General features: G+C 41.4%; 1 protein-coding gene across 15 annotated transcripts in view; it reads right to left on the reverse strand.

Annotated features, from left to right (window-relative positions):
* Positions 1-5,118: 5,118 nt before the first annotated feature.
* The window catches only part of LRMDA (leucine rich melanocyte differentiation associated), a 1,313,836-nt gene continuing 1,302,780 nt past the window's right edge, over positions 5,119-16,174 (reverse strand). For 13 of the 15 annotated variants that reach the window (XM_049855455.1, XM_049855444.1, XM_049855443.1 and 10 more), the window contains one exon: positions 5,119-9,487. In XM_049855455.1, coding sequence (XP_049711412.1) covers positions 9,408-9,487 — 80 coding nt within the window. In that variant the 3' untranslated portion in view covers positions 5,119-9,407. The remainder of the gene's footprint in view (positions 9,488-16,174) is intronic. The other 2 variants (XM_049855441.1, XM_049855442.1) reach the window with 2 other exon arrangements.

Raw genomic sequence — 16,174 nt, forward strand, 5'->3', positions numbered from 1 at the left:
ATAATCATCCATAGACTCTAAAGGATACTAAGCACATTTTACTCACTGTATGAAAGTCAGCTATAAAATGGTGACAAATTTTAGTCCCCACTTCAGGAATCATACAAACAGAGTTGTTTGGTCTGCTTCACAGCAGTCATCTTAAGGTGCTCTGATTCTAAAATGAACCTGATCACCTATTTCTGGAACTTTTTTTGAAAATGCCTCCACAGCTTGTAGTTTCCCATAATAATTATTTACACATGGGCAGCACTGTATTTTGCAAAGTCCTTTCATATACATTATATCTCACAAAGTCAGTAAATGCCCAGTTTGGAAGGACAGTGGCCATCTCCCCTGGAATTCAGTGGTGTTAAGATCAGCTGCCTTTGAATAGTTTCCATTTCTTTCCTTAACTAGCACAGAAACCAGATACCAGAGAGATGAAGTAAAAGCAAGAGAGGAACAGAGCTAATAGCGACCTTATAAGACAGAATAGAACTGCCCCATAGGTTTTTCAGGGAGCGCCTGGTGGATTTGAACTGTCAACCTTTTGGTTAACAGCTGTAGCACTTAACCACTATGCCACCAGGGTTTCTAAATTTTCAGTATAACTCAAAATTACCCACTGACTGGATGGCAGAAATCAGGACTTGGGGTTCTTCCATTACACTGTGCTAAGTGTTTATATAAGGCCTTCGAAAATCTTAAATCATAGAAAATATTAATTTGAAGGTAGCTTGGATTTATCCAAAGTGTTTTTTGGAACTTATTCTAGGGAATAAATTGAATAGTGGAGTTATTTAATGTCTTTTTTAAATTTTGTTCACACTAAGCCTTATTTTACATATGCTTTGTAAAATAATTTTAAAGCTAGTTCCAAAAAAGAAGCTTCAAAAATATTTAGAGCAATATCTCCATCATCAGAAAAAGGGGGAGCTTTACAAAAGAAGAGGATACCTTTCATAGACACATTGCATTGATTAAGAGCATGGACTCTGACACTAGACAGCCTAGATTAAAATCCTGGCTTCAACACCTACCATCTGAGTGTTGCCTAGTCCAAGGTATTGAGACTTTCTGGACCTTAGTTTCCTCATCTTTAAAATGGGACTAATAATAGCATCTATCTCATAGAGTTGTTGGATGATTGAATTAGTTAATATATATAAAGAGTTTAAAACAGTGCTTGTTGCATAAGCGATAAGATAATTATTATCACTTAGCAGGACTCATAAATTCTTCGCTACCTCTGCCAGAAAAATATCTCATTATTTTATAGTCACCAGTCAGAAGTTTTGAGAAGGTTTGGATGCTAAATTAGAAAGTTAAAATGAGTTCTATTCACGCCTGGGAGAAAACCATAATTTAATAATGTCTGAGAAGAGTTAAAATTTAAAAAATAAGAAATATTACTCTGTCTTTGAATTTCTCTTTAAATCTTGTTTAATTGCATATATCTTACAACGACGCTGTTGTTGTTAGGTGCCGTCGAGTCGGTTCTGACTCATAGTGACCCTATGCACAACAGAACAAAACACTGCCCGGTCCTGCGCCATCCTTACAATCGTTGTTATGCTTGAGCTCATTGTTGCAGCCACTGTGTCAATCCACCTTGTTGAGGGTCTCCCTCTTTTCCGCTGACCCTGTACTCTGCCAAGCATGATGTCCTTCTCCAGGGAATGATCCCTCCTGACAACATGTCCAAATTATGTAAGATGCAGTCTCGCCATCCTTGCTTCTAAGGAGCATTCTGGTTGTACTTCTTCTAAGACAGATTTGTTCGTTCTTTTGGCAGTCCATGGTATATTCAATATTCTTTGCCAACACCGCAATTCAAAGAAGTCAGCTCTTCTTCGGACTTCCTTATTCATTGTCTAGCTTTCACATGCATATGATACGATTGAAAATACCATAGCTTGGGTCAGGCGTACCTTAGTCTTTAGGGTGACATCTTTGCCCTTCAACACTTTGAAGAAGTCATTCGCAGCAGATTTACCCAATGCAATGCGTCTTTTGATTTCTTGACTGCTGCTTCCATGGCTGTTGATTGTGGATCCAAGTAAAATGAAATCCTTGACAACTTCAATCTTTTCTCCATTTACCATGACGTTGCACATTGGTCCAGTTGTGAGGATTTTTGTTTTCTTTATGTTGAGGTGCAATCCATACTGAAGGCTATGGTCTTTGATCTTCATTAGTAAGTGCTTCAAGTCCTCTTCACTTTCAGCAAGCAAGGTTGTGTCATCTGCATAACGCAGGTTGTTAATGAGTCTTCCTCCAATCCTGATGCCCCGTTCTTCTTCATATAGTCCAGCTTCACGTATTATTTGTTCAGCATACAGATTAATAGGTATGGTGAAAGAACACAACCCTGCCACACACCTTTCCTGACTTTAAATCAATCAGAATCCCCTTGTTCTGTCCAAACAACTGCCTCCTGGTCTATGTAAAGGTTCCTCATGAGCACAATTAAGTGCTCTAGAATTCCCATTCTTTGCAGTGTTATCCATAGTTTGTTATGATCCACACAGTTGAATGCTTTTGCATAGTCAATAAAACACAGGTAGACATCCTTCTGATATTCTCTGCTTCCAGCCAGGATCCATCTGACATCAGCAATGAAATCCCTGGTTCCACATCCTCTTCTGAAACTGGCCTGAATTTCAGGCAGTTGCCTGTCGATATACTGCTGCAGCCATTTTTGAATGATCTTCAGCAGAATTTTGCTTGCATGTGATATTAATGATATTGTTCTATAATTTCCACATTCGGTTGGATCACCTTTCTTGGGAATAGGCATAAATACGGACCTCTTCCAATCAGTTGGCCAGGAAGCTGTCTTCCATATTTCTTGCCATAGATGAGTGAGCACGTCCAGTGCTGCATCTGTTTGTTGAAACATCTCAATTGATATTCCATCAATTGCTGGAGCCTTGTTTTTTGCCAATGCCTTCAGAGCAGCTTGGACTTCTTCCTTCAGTACCATCGGTTCCTGATCATATGCCACCTCTTGAAATGGTTGAATATCGACTAATTCTTTTTGGTATAATGACTCTGTGTATTCCTTCCATCTTCTTTTGATGCTTCCTGCATCATTTAAAATTTTCCCCATGGCTTACAATGATAGTGGTCTATAATTTTATGAAGGCTGTTTTAATAAAGAATTGGACTTTTCTAATTGAATGAAAGAGAGGAGCTTCCATTCCACAACATAATCTCTAATCTAGAATGACTACGAGTGTCCACAACAAGATCAACACAGCCTGCAGGTTGCATGGAAAGTAACAGGAGAAAATAAGTAGCCCCTGTACAGCTAACATTGCAACTCAAATCCATCCAATGTCAAGATGCATATCACCTTGTCATTAAGCTTCTTGATGTTCATTTTCCTTTCTTGTTTCCATCTTAACCCATTTTCATCGCTTCATGCTTCCACACTGGACGTTGTTCTGAAACTGAATGAACCAGTTTGTTTGCAAATTTATTTGTATGATTAAGCACAAAGGAATTATTTCAATATGGAGAAGGGCAAAGTTCATTTAAAGTAATTGATGTAGCATGAAAAACATTAATTATTTTCAATACATTCTATATGTCAATTCAGGTTCTCCACTTGAATTCAGATGGTATTTGTACCTCCTATGAGATGAGTTATCATTTGCTGCCTTCACACACAAGCAGTCAAATTCCATTGCCAGTAGCTTTGGCTCCACGTAGAGAACTTCCTCTATTTCTTTAAATATCTTTATTTTTGTGTCATCTTGTCAAAGTGCCCCTCTGTCTCTGAACTTCATGAATATATGCAGACTTGGCACGAACATGAGACCTTTCTTCTCTTTAATATTACTACCCAGAGAATAATTTTTCCCTTATCATTCAATTGGTCAAGCAGCTAGTAAAATTACCATAGGGTGCTGGCTTTTGTTGAATATTAGGCGAAACCATAGTCGTGTTTATCTATATGTTGCCAATTACATTAATTCATATTCTCTCTCTCACACATACACACACGATCATTCATTCCCACAATACTTTGTGGTTCTTCTTTTCCACACTGTTTCATTGTCTTAGACAGAGAAACTTGTAAAATTACTAAGTGGCAGTACTCCTCATGTATATCAAAGATGATTCTATTTTGAAGAGAATATTCTGCTACCTACCACTGCAGTGCTAAACATCAGCAAAGCTCCTAATTGGCTGAAAACAGTCTGCTCCCTTCTGTTCTCATTATTCCTTCAGGTCGTTATTTACCCCTGCCCACTAAGATCCTTTGGCCTAATTCCATTTCAAGCTCTTCTTCAAGCTCTATCATGGCATGATCCCATTTATTGTCCTTTATATCATCCCCACTCTAGTAAACTCTCTGTCTTGGTGATCTAGTGCAGCTATAACAGAAATACTACAAGTGGATGGCTTTAACAAAGACAAATTTGTTCTCTCCCAGTCTAGTAGGCTACAAGTCCAAATTCAGGGCATCGGCTCCAGGGGAAGGCTTTCTCTGTCTACTCTGGAGGAAGGTCCTTGTCACCTATGTTCCCTGGTCAAGGAGTTTCTTAGCACAGGGATCCTTGATCCAAAGGATGTGCTATTCTCCTGGTTCTTGTTTCTTGGTGGTATGAGGTCCCCCTGTCTCTCTGTTCACTTCTCTCTTTTATATCTCAAAAGAGATTGGCTCAAGACACAATCTAATCTTGTAGATTGAGTCCTGCCTCATTAACGTAACTGCCGCTAATCCCATCTCATCAACATCATAGATACAGGATTTACAACACATAGGGAAATCACATGAGATGACAAAATGGTGGACAATCACACAGTACTGGGAATCATGGCCCAGCCAAGTTGACAGATATTTTGGGGGGACACAATTCAATCTGTGACGCTCTCCCTTATACACATTTCATACTTAGAATTTTCCCTTTTCTTTTTTAGGTAAATTCCCTTGTCTTAGGCTGTGTGTTGGGTGGGCCAGCTACTTAAAAAAATTAGCATAGTCAGAGCGAAATTCACAGCAACAAGTAATATGTAAACATGTATAAATAACATAACTTATTACCCACCCGACCCACAAAGTGACAAGGTAACATTTATGATTACAAGTACCTAGCAGGTACATCTAACACTAGGGAATTTTAGATAAACTTGTAGGAAGACAATATTTCAGAAAAGTAGCTGTGTCTTTTAATGTTCTTCAAATCCCTTAAGTGTTTGCTGATGCATTAGAAATAAAATACAGTACTCCATCAAGGGATGATGGCCTGGTTGTCACACAAACACTAAACCAAAATGTTTTGGGCTCCTTTAATCTCATTTTCCTTTTCAGGTATTAGTCACAGCAGTTTGTTGGTGTCATTGTGTGCCATCCAGTCGATTTCAACTATATGACAGAGTAGACTTGCCCTGTAGGGTTTCCTAGACTGTAATCTTTAGGGGAGCAGATTATCAGGTCTTTTCTCCCACGGAATGCCTGGTGGGTTTGAACCTCTGATCTTTTGGTTAGCAGCCGAGTGTTTAACCATTGTGCTACCAAGGCTCCTTCACAGCAGTTTACAGCATGATATCTGCACACATTAGAGAGGCCAGAATCAATTAATGGTAATACCTGTCTTTAGTGAAGACTTTCTCTTAGAAGCAGAGTTGGAAGAAACAGATGGTGAAAGGTCACATTGGATCAGCTGCAATGGATGGACAATATAGATGAGTCTCACCGTACAAAAGTCACCCTGGGCGCTAGGCAGTGGTGCAGATCTGATTTAGGCTGCTCTTGTGAGTAGCAAATACTAAATACTGTTATTGTTTTGATGAAAAGAGCCCTGTGGATTGTTTTTGATCTGCATATTAACAAAGAAGAGAAAGACAGCCTGGTTATTTCTTAGTAACAGCAATCAAGACATTTTTTCCTTGAAAATGCACAAGATACATCTCATGGGGGGGCGGAGGGGAACAAAAATGAAAAATCCTTTCATCCAGAATCTGTGGTTTGCTTTCTTTTATTCTTTAGTATACATGAATATGTGAAAACACACAGCACTAAGGCATGCGGCCTGATCAAGTGATAATCTCTTATAATGCGCCTCTATTTAAAGCAACAAACAGATGGAGAGTTTATGAGCAAGGCTGGTAAAAGTAAAAGCAAATGATTGCAATAGTTGTACTTTTAATAGGATTCCCCACAATCTAAAACATTATTCCTCGAGGAACAAATTGTTCTATAAAATCATGGTACTTAGGAATGAGACAGTTGCCTTGACATTGCTGAGGCAACAGAAGACTCCAACCTGCATCTACCGGGCTCTAAAGTCATATCAGGGTCCTCGGGGGAGGCCAGCTGAAATGTTGGGCACCGTTATCCCCAAGGAAAAAGCCCAGTGGAGAAGGGAAAAAAGAAGAAAGACAAAGAGTAAAGGGTATATGAAACATGTCCGTGCTTTGACTGAATTTATTACCTGGAGAACAGACAAAACAAGTGTCTTCTGCTCTTTAAATTCTCTACTTTGAAAAAGGAGGCCTGGGAACTTCCTACTGATTTAAGACAAACGTGCAGCAAACATGGCTTCCTCTGCTGCCCATTCAGACCAAAGTCTAGCTCTAGGATAGCAAGTCTCATGGTACAAACAGTGTAACTTTAGACAAACCAACACCAATTCATTATCATTATCCCTTTGTAAGAGAACCAAAACTCACTACAATTCTACCATTAAGACAAATATACGGTAGTGATGGCCTTTACGTAAATTATAATTAAAGTTAATCTTAATTAAAGTTATTATGCCATTTTGGAAGAAAATAAACAACCCAAGAAGAGGAAAACAATGTGGTCCATAACTCACTCCAAAACTCTTTTTTTGCCTCCAAAGCTCACATTGACGGAGACATTCCTGGGCATGATACAAATGGTTCTGACATTAAGAAAAGTAAACAAGTAAGAAAAATAAAGATGGAAAAATTCTGTGGTCAGTTCACAAGTGCTTTTTTATTGTTTGAGGCAGGGTTAAAGCCTTTTATACAGACAAGGATATATGTGCCACTAGATTGAATATGACATCGGACTAGTCTAGCTGCCCTTGCACAGAACTCTGGCTGCCCACAATATGCCATGCAGAAAACATATGCTGATACTTTTTAAACAGAGAGCCAGGGTGGGGCCTAATGCTGCTAATTTAATGCATTGTCCCAGTGCCGATTTTCAGATCCAACAGACAATAGGTACTCAATTCTGGTTAATGCCTTGGAGAGAGAAAGGCAAACATTCAATATCCCCCAATTATTAATAGTCTTGAGAGTTTTAAGCCAAACTTGTCTGAATAACTGATTGCTGAAGCTTGTGCAATCTACAAGCAGGACTCCTGTCGGCCTCAACATACGTCATTCAAGGACCATGTTGACTCATTAGGCTAGAGCCTATGCAAGTGGACTAGAGCTGAGAGTAGGTTGATCTTAGGAAGCTCAGGGCTTCTAAGTTGCATAGACTTTTACAATAGCAACTCCCTAAACCAAAAAACCAAACCCAGTGCCGTCGAGTCGGTTCTGACTCATAGTGACCCTATAGGACAGAGTAGAACTGCCCCATAGAGTCTCCAAGGAGCACCTGGAGGATTCGAACTGCTGACCCTTTGGTTAGCAGCCATAGCATTTAACCACTATGCCACCAGGGTTTCCAGCAACTCCCTAGTCCCTTAATATCTGTAACCCTGTGGGGAGGGGGGGATCACTTTTAGGCCTGGCTGTCCTCAAACTAACCTAACAATGGGAGATTCAGGACAAAGAACACTTGGTCTAAATTTTAAAAAGCAAAAATAAACGCTGTTGTGTTAAGAGCAACCAGCTCTTTGGGTATCTTCTACAGTGATTTTACTGGTACACCAGTAAGTAAAATGAAATTATAGCCACCCAGATAGCATAATCATGCTTGTTTTCCATGTGACATTCATGCTGGAACACAGCCAAGGAGGCACAAAGATGTAGCGCCATCTCACAAGCTATGGATTGAATTCTGACAAGTCCTGAGAAAGATACCACATTCAAAGGGTCCGTACCTTCTATAAAAACTGTTTTTTAGTCTGTTTGATGTTTTCTATAGTTTTCATTTTATTTTTTAACATCCTGACCTAATACTCTATCTTTTATCACTTTACTACCTTTAAATAGTACCCGAAGGAGCAAGCTAACCCTGAACACAAATATGGCCATAGGCACAGTTGGAAGTGTATGTGGTTAAAAAAAAAAGTTTCCTGGTACCACCAAACCCTCCTTCTGGAAAAGATTCCTGCTGTTGCAAAATATTCAAGACAAGAACTAGATTTAGAAATGAGTAAAATGAAGAAAAGTTCCTGCTTTTGTGGTCTGGGGTCTCGAGAAAGCTATTCACCCCACTACCCAGCCATCAGTTTGTCATAGTGCGGTAGCTTATGTATTATTATGATGCTGGAAGCTATGCCATCAGTATTTCAAGTACCAGCAGCATCACCCATGATGGACAGGTTTCAGCAGAACTTCCACACTAAGCCAGACTAGGCAAAAAAGCCTGGTGACCGACTTCTGAAAATTAGCCAGTGAAAACCTCGTAAATCAAAACAGAATGTTTTCTGGTGGAGTGCTGGAATACGAGCTTCCTAGGCTGGAGGGCACTACATAACAGCCACAGCAGTGGACTCAGACATACCGATGATCATGAAGATGGCGCAGACCCGGGCAACATTCTGTTCTGTTATACAGGAGGTCACCATGAATCAAAGCCAACTCCATGGCAACTCACCAAAACAACATTTACTCCAATATAGGGGTTGTAATAACATGAGGCTGGCCATCAACATAGGACCTGGCTGAGAATTTATACCTTCTGGTCTCAGAGAAACTAGAGGCTGGAATGCACTGCCTGTGATAGAGGACGTGAGAGGAAAGGGTGTGCACGGACATGCCAACTATAAGATTAAGAGGAATAAGGGAGAGTGGTCTTTCCCTAAACTGCAACTATTCTACTAAAATAAGCCCACAGCACAATGGTATCAGAGTGCTGACGCTCAATAGGCAAGCTGAAAACAGGAGTCTCTCTCACTTGACTAGAGCCACTGAGCATGCTCACGGAGGCCCCAGGTGTGACCTCTGCTCCCCCGTGAGCAGTGGAAGGACCAGGCAATTTATCATGGTGTTCATCCTGTCAGCCCTGGTGCTTCGCCGCCACTGTCTGTCACCCTGGTGGATGAGACCTGCTTAAGGGCAATCATGTCAATCTCTATATGACCACTCATTCTAAGGCAGGAGGATAATCTTGACAGGCCTGGAAAAGTCAGGAGAAGGTACCAACAGCTGAAGCCATAGCTTTCACACAGAGATGCAATTTGGGCCATGATTGTTTAGCATTTTATTTTTGTTTTCCCTTTTTCATTCATTCTCATGAGATAGGCTAAAGCATACAGAACTTGGCTTCAGAGCTGGTCATCTCGGATGAATCTGTTGCCCTCGGAGTTTTTCCCATAGTAAACGTAGCGACACTTGCCCAGCACACCTACGAATGAAAGGAAACATATGGTTACAGGTGGTACAATTAGCACAGCAGGGAAACACCGGTGCTGGAAGGCAGGGATGATAGGCAACCGCAGCTCCGATGGGTGCCAGAAAACGGACTAAGTCCCAGAAGGAAAGGACTCTATCTTCTTGTCCTTGGAGCCGACATCCAGAGAGTCACCACAGAGTACAGGCTCTGTGCTCCTAGGAATAGCATTTGTCCTGCGTGGCTTCTCTTCCACATTTTAGTGATGTTTCTCAGTTGGCCAGTTAGTCCCCAAAATACAGCATACAACCCTACTCTTAGGTTTCTAAAAATGGAAAATTAAGAGTTTAAAAGATGGACCAAGGAGCCCCGGGGCACAGTGGTTACGAGTTCGGCTATTCAAACCCACCAGTGGCTCCACAAGGAGAAAGATGTGGCAGTCTGCTTTTGTGAAGATTACAGCCTTGAGAACCCTATGGGGCAGTTCTACTCTGTCCTATAGCGTTGCTATGAGTCAAAAGATGGACTCAACTCAAGCAAAAGATGTGGAGCGATCTTCCCAGATTTGTGACTAATCTGAAGTCCTTTATCAAGAATCAATATTGTTAGCTTCCAGAGAGAATCTCCCAAATCCCGGAAGGCATCAAGCACACACTCGATGATTAAGAAAGAGTGGCGGTGTTGGCAAAATGCCAACAAGACCCTCCAACGTTTATAAATGGCTTCTTTTCAACGTTTCTGGAACTCTCTTCTCACATTAGAATGCAATTGATTTTCATCTTCAGTTTAATTTTAAGTAATTTTGTGGCACCAAATACAGCTTGCCTCTCATGCAAGGAGATTACAGGAGGCCTTAACTATGAAAAATACCTCTGAAATATGGTTAAACTCTTTAATCAAGTCATTATTTCTTCTAAAAACCCAAGAGAAATCATCTGCCATAACTATTATAAAAGCTTGGTAGAATTATTAAGGAAAAATCAGTTTTTCCAAAAAAACATAACTTTAGTTTGCTTTTTACCACCTTTTTTTCTTCTAATTTTAGAAAAGCTAACTTAAAATTCAACTGCACAGAGTTGTATCATTACTTACAACATCTGAGGCTCTGAAGTGTACAAAGACAAGTAGGGAAAACCAAAGAAGAGAACCGTCCATAAAACATTAATTCATGAGCCACAAATTGGCCTGTGAAAATAGCTACCAATACCCACAATTATTTTTTCCATCACTTTGATAGTGAAACCAGCAAGCACTATTTATTGTTAATTTGGGATACATTAGCACTGGGAATTATCCAGGTTCCTCACATCAGAAGTTTTTTTTTGTTTTTTTTTTCTCTGTAAAATATGTAATTGACTGAGTAAGAATCGACTGGAAGGCAACTAACATCAACCTAAGCTCTCTGCTTAAGGTAGCAAAACAAAAGAGAGGACACTTTCAAAATCTAGATTGATAGCCAGGAATAATCTTCAAATTCTCTTCTGAGTGCCTTGCACTTAGAAAGGATCATTGTCCAGGTTCTGTGTCCAGAGCTATTATCTACAGAACATGCCAAAATGCCTCACACCCATTGGCATTTGTTGACTGATGTATCCACTAATATTTTCCGTTTTTTTTTTTTTAATCTTTCTCGAATATTTTGATGAGATATATTTACTCCCGGTGGCAACAGTCTGAGAGTACTTGTATGCTTTCTCTAATATCTGGAAGGTGATTACAAAATATGAAAAAAGAAGAATTAATCAAACACCCAAAACGTACCCACTGATTGCAAAACTAAGGAAGGAAATGGGCAAAATTTTAGACACGAAAAGTGGCATTATTCTGGTGGATTTATACATCAGAAGTTTTAAGCAGTAAATATTGTGTGTGTGTGTGTATGATTGAAAAAAACAAAGATGTTTCTACACTTTAAAACTTTAAACCTTATTCTTAAATAAGGATTGAGGCAATGCTCTTAGAAACTTTCAAGGACAGGACAGATGCTCGCTGGTTGGATGAATCGGGACAAAGTTGGAAATTGCTGGGATCACGGAGTCTTGGAGAGTTGGCAATAGGGAGAGGAGGACATAGTTTCCATGACCTCAAAACTGCTCTTGAACTCATTCTCATTACTTCCCTCCTCCTACCATGTTCCCAAGAGTTACTTTACTGTGGGCTACTCTTCTCTCTTGGCCCCCCTTTACCCTTGGCCCCCCATTCCCAACTTCTGGCTTATGCTATTGGTACAGTGCCTGGAAACATTGAGCTTGGATGAAGCCTCAGTGAGGTCCTTCTTGGGGCATCAATTATTCTTCAGGGCTGTTGGCACTGTGATGTGTCCTTTATTATGCTGAATTATGTAGCACGCAGGGTTGCAGTGATATTGTCACCAGCGCTGGGATCCCATCTGCAGGCTTGGCTGGCCTGGCTCTGCCCGGCAAACAGCATCTCCTACGGCCTGGATCGGAGCGACTCAGATGTTTCTGAAAATCCACGAGGGACTTCCTTAAACATAATTGATTCAAATAAACCCTCAAGAATCTAGAAGGCTAGAGCCCAGGGATGTTAATTTTTTTCTACAGCACCAGAAGAGCATGAATTTTTATAAAAAGAAATGGATAGGGCTGTCAGATATCATAAAGAGTACAGTCTTTCTCTTCAGTAAAAAATGAAAAGCAGAAACGCACACACATACCACACCAGTGGGTGCGTTCTCTTCAGCAAACTCTCCAGTGTGTTCAGGGATTTCATTTCCTTTTTCTAACCTCTCTCCGTGCACAACAACTCCAGATCTTGGCCTAGATGCAACCTGGACAACAAGTACCATCCTGGAAACCGGCTGGACTCTCCTAGAACGTGGGTAGTGATGTGGAGTGAGGTGAAGTGTTACGAGTCCCATCCCCCAGGCCTTCCTTCTTGTCGGCATTGATAAAAGCCCCTTTTTAAGGCCTGCCCTGTTTCTTTGGGCCTGGAAGCAAGAAGGTTTATAGACATCCTGGTGAGAGAGGACTGTTTGATGAATGCAGGAGACTGCAGCTAGGTGTCAGCGGTTGGAAAATGAGGCAAAGACATGAGGTATTAATATTGTCAATGATCTCTTGACGGGAAAACAGATACCGCATTCACCGTCAGCCTTAAATAGACATCAAGTGTGTTAATGACAAAAGGGCAGACTTCAAACAAAGGGGCTGTGTGGTGGGGAGCTGAACGGGTCTCTGTGCTGGCAATAGCCTGATCTGAAGAGACACTGTCAGGACTCCAGACAGGCCTGGGATTGTGTGCGGTGACAGAAAACAGAGATGCTGACAGAGATACCAGCGCCATATTCTGCCAAGGATATTCTAACACTGCCTGCTGCTCTAACAAAAGCTGACATCCCTCCCTTTCATTCAGGGTCTTCTCCTTTCGCTCCTGCAGAAAATTTCTCAGACATTATTACAGAATCCTCTACAGTGGTGCGGTTCCTGGCAGCCCTGTTCATCAGAGTAGTTGGGTCAAGAGGCCCAAGAAGAACCTCAGTCAATCTTTGTAGGAGGGGCACAACCATCCCCACTGATATCTCAGCTACATAAGGTGATCAGAACGCCAGCACATGAGGAACTGTCACCTTGAACAAAATCCTTAAAGGAGAGCCACTCGGTCCATCAGAGGGCCTCTTCAGGAAGATACAGGATGGTCTGGAGGCCAACAATGAAAATGAAAGCCAGCTGCTGGCACTTGCTTGGGGACGAAGGTGGTCCAGCTAGTGACAGTTAAAATCAGCTAAAATTTTTGAACTCCAACAGCCTACAATTGCTTAAATTAAGCAAGCATTGCCTCTCTGTAGACTCCCACCCGAGCTCACCGTTGGGATGCAACTGTCCCCAAAATCGCCCTTTGGGTGTGTTAAAAAAAAAAAAAAACATTAACACGGGAGAATAAAAGGCACCTTCCCACGTGTGGCCCTGGGACTTTATTTATCATGAAGGTTATTTGTAAAATAATAGGTTGTGCTCATAAATTATCTGAGGTGGCACTGTGTTTCTCTCTGCTGTACGCTCCCCATGGCCCTCCTTCTCTGGTTATGGCAACTGCCCTAAACTGTGAAAATTACTGAGAGAACCATTTGCTGGCAAAGAAGATTCTGAGGGAGAGGCGCTCCCAGGCTGGAGTCTGGGAACCCTCTGTTTGTGACTCAGTGGGCAATGGTTTCTGGGCACATCTGCAGTGGACTCACTTGTTTGTACCTCCTCAAACCCCAGTGTCAGGGGACTGGAGGGGGAGCCACACATTTAAGGGCGTACGTAGTGATTAAAATCTCCGGCTTCGGCCTTAATCAGGGAAGCCGGCTTGCAGTGCACACGGATGGCTGCAGCTGTCTGCGTGGGGTTCTCTGATCGCGGCCTGGAAGACGACGGTGTGCTGCGCCCGGGGAACCCTCTCCTGCCAAACAAGGCTCCTGATTTTTATTAAGTAGCCTGCGCTCCCATCACCATAAGCTCTTAGAACTATAATTATGAAAAAAAAAAAAATTGGGAAAAATCTGTTTTAAAGAGGCCTTTTTCTTTTTTTTACCTTGTGGCTGGCTGCTCCCCACCCCCTCCGGAATGTATGTGCTAATTATGTAGGTTAAATTATGACCTTGGGCTGCCTGTGGGGGTGGAAATCATCCTCTGCTCTAGGATGCTAGACCCTACAGGCAGAGACAGCACTGGAGACCTCACCGGAGGGAAACCTGATCTTATGAAAAGGAAGTCCTAGCACACACCAGCATCTGACCCTGGCAAAGACTCCCAGGCCTTCGAGATCTGAGGGCCTGGCACTTTCCGCTGTGTCTGGACAGTCTCTTTAGTAAGGGCGGGTGGGAAAAGACCTGCATGTAAAGCCAGCTCTGCCCTTAGCTGCTGCCTGGCAATGGACATGTTGCTTTCTCTTGCTGGGCTCGGTTCCCCGTTAATAAAATGAGGAGAGGAGTCAGATAATCCCAGAGGTCCATTTTAGTTCTGAAATAGATGGTTTAGTATCTAAAAATGTTTCCCTTATGAAGATAAAGAGGTCAGGTCCAATATTTCCTGATTAGGATGCAAATCCAATGAGCCGTTGATCAAAAAGTTGATCTGGACTAAGTCAGCTCTCGAAACCCCTCCAGGCCATATCCCCAGAATGTAGCACTGGACAGAATAGGACCTCTCCTGGACTTCAAACTCACCAAGCATAGGGTTTCCATTAACTTCCCTGCAACCTGTACTTTATCCTCTGAGAGGCAGAAAGTACCCATATCCACTGGCTTTAACATAAGCCCGATTCTCCTACCCAAACCTATAGTCAACAAAACTAAAGACTAACCATTAATATTAATCATTAATATCTTGGTTGTGAAAGAAAAAAATATACTTGTACATATAAATATAAAAACTTACTCGGTAATAGAGTACAGGTTGGAATAATACCTATTATTTATTTGTAAAAAAGGGGTCAATTAAAATTAAAGCATTGATTTAATATCATCATTATAAACGCTAGTTTTGGCAACCATCATTGGAGTGATCGTTATTTTAAATGCTGTTATCACATTTTGTGAGTATAGCTAAGTACAGGCAAATAGATTTTGATCTGTTGGTGATCACTAAAAAAATAAAAATAAAACTATTGCCATCAAATTGATTCCAACTCATAGCGACCTTATAGGACAGAGTAGAACTGCCCCAATAGGGTTTCCAAGGAGCGTCTGGTGGATTTGAACTGCTGACCACTAAAAAAAAAAAACTAGGACCTTACAATTAGACAACACTACGGAACAGGGTAGGGACAAAGGACTCCTCATAGAACTCTTGCTCTCATGTGTATGAGTAAAGGAAGGAAGTGGACTCATGGCCTCTGAAGATAGTGATGACAGGGTTGGGAGGAGGTGGATGGGCTCAGTGATGGAGAGGGAAAGGGAATCAGGTCAGTCTTTCAGGTCCACGGTAGAAGGCTCTACAGCTATGTGACACTACACAGAGTGGTAAAAATGTTTCCCCCAGTGTACGCTCCCCCTCCCCGACTCCTAACAGCCAATGTTTCAAACAGTACTTGGTACATCGTAGGCATTCAATAAATACTTGATGAATAAATACATAAACCAACAGTATTAAAATCACTATGTATATAAAAGTTAAACAAAATCTAAAATATTACACATTTCAATTGTTGATTGCTCATACTTTAACCTCTGGTATGACTACAGATGTCTGAAACATTTAAAAAATATATTCAGATTAAATATTTACCTTATTGAAGAAGAGGGGAGGGGCAGAGTAGCAGAAGGCAAACGCCTCAATTCCTAAACACTAACAAAAAAAACACTAGTGCTGTTTTTACGCTGAACACTTTTCTACCACAAAAACAAAGACAGGAGAATGTCTGTTTGGAAAGAGAGACGTGAACTGAGCCGTATCATGCGGGCTTAAGAGCTGCAAACATTGTACATGGGAAAGGGCATTCCCCAGAAAGCACATCCCTCGGCCTGGGTTATGTGCAGGCTGTGAGTAAACTGGGAACTGCAAAGGAATAAACACCCATGTTTTATGTTCTTGAGAAGCGGCTGGAGCGATACCCAGAGGTCAATCCGCGTGATATGTTATCAGCTCTTTTGCTGATATCACATGGGGTTTAGTGGAGTCTGCAGAATTACAGGTTCCTAGCAGAACATCTTCCTTCGGTGTAAGCTACTTAAATGCTAAGGCAAAAGGAAAAGAGACT

The sequence above is a fragment of the Elephas maximus genome, chromosome 16, assembly GCF_024166365.1.
Source record: "Elephas maximus indicus isolate mEleMax1 chromosome 16, mEleMax1 primary haplotype, whole genome shotgun sequence".
Lineage (NCBI taxonomy): Eukaryota > Metazoa > Chordata > Mammalia > Proboscidea > Elephantidae > Elephas > Elephas maximus.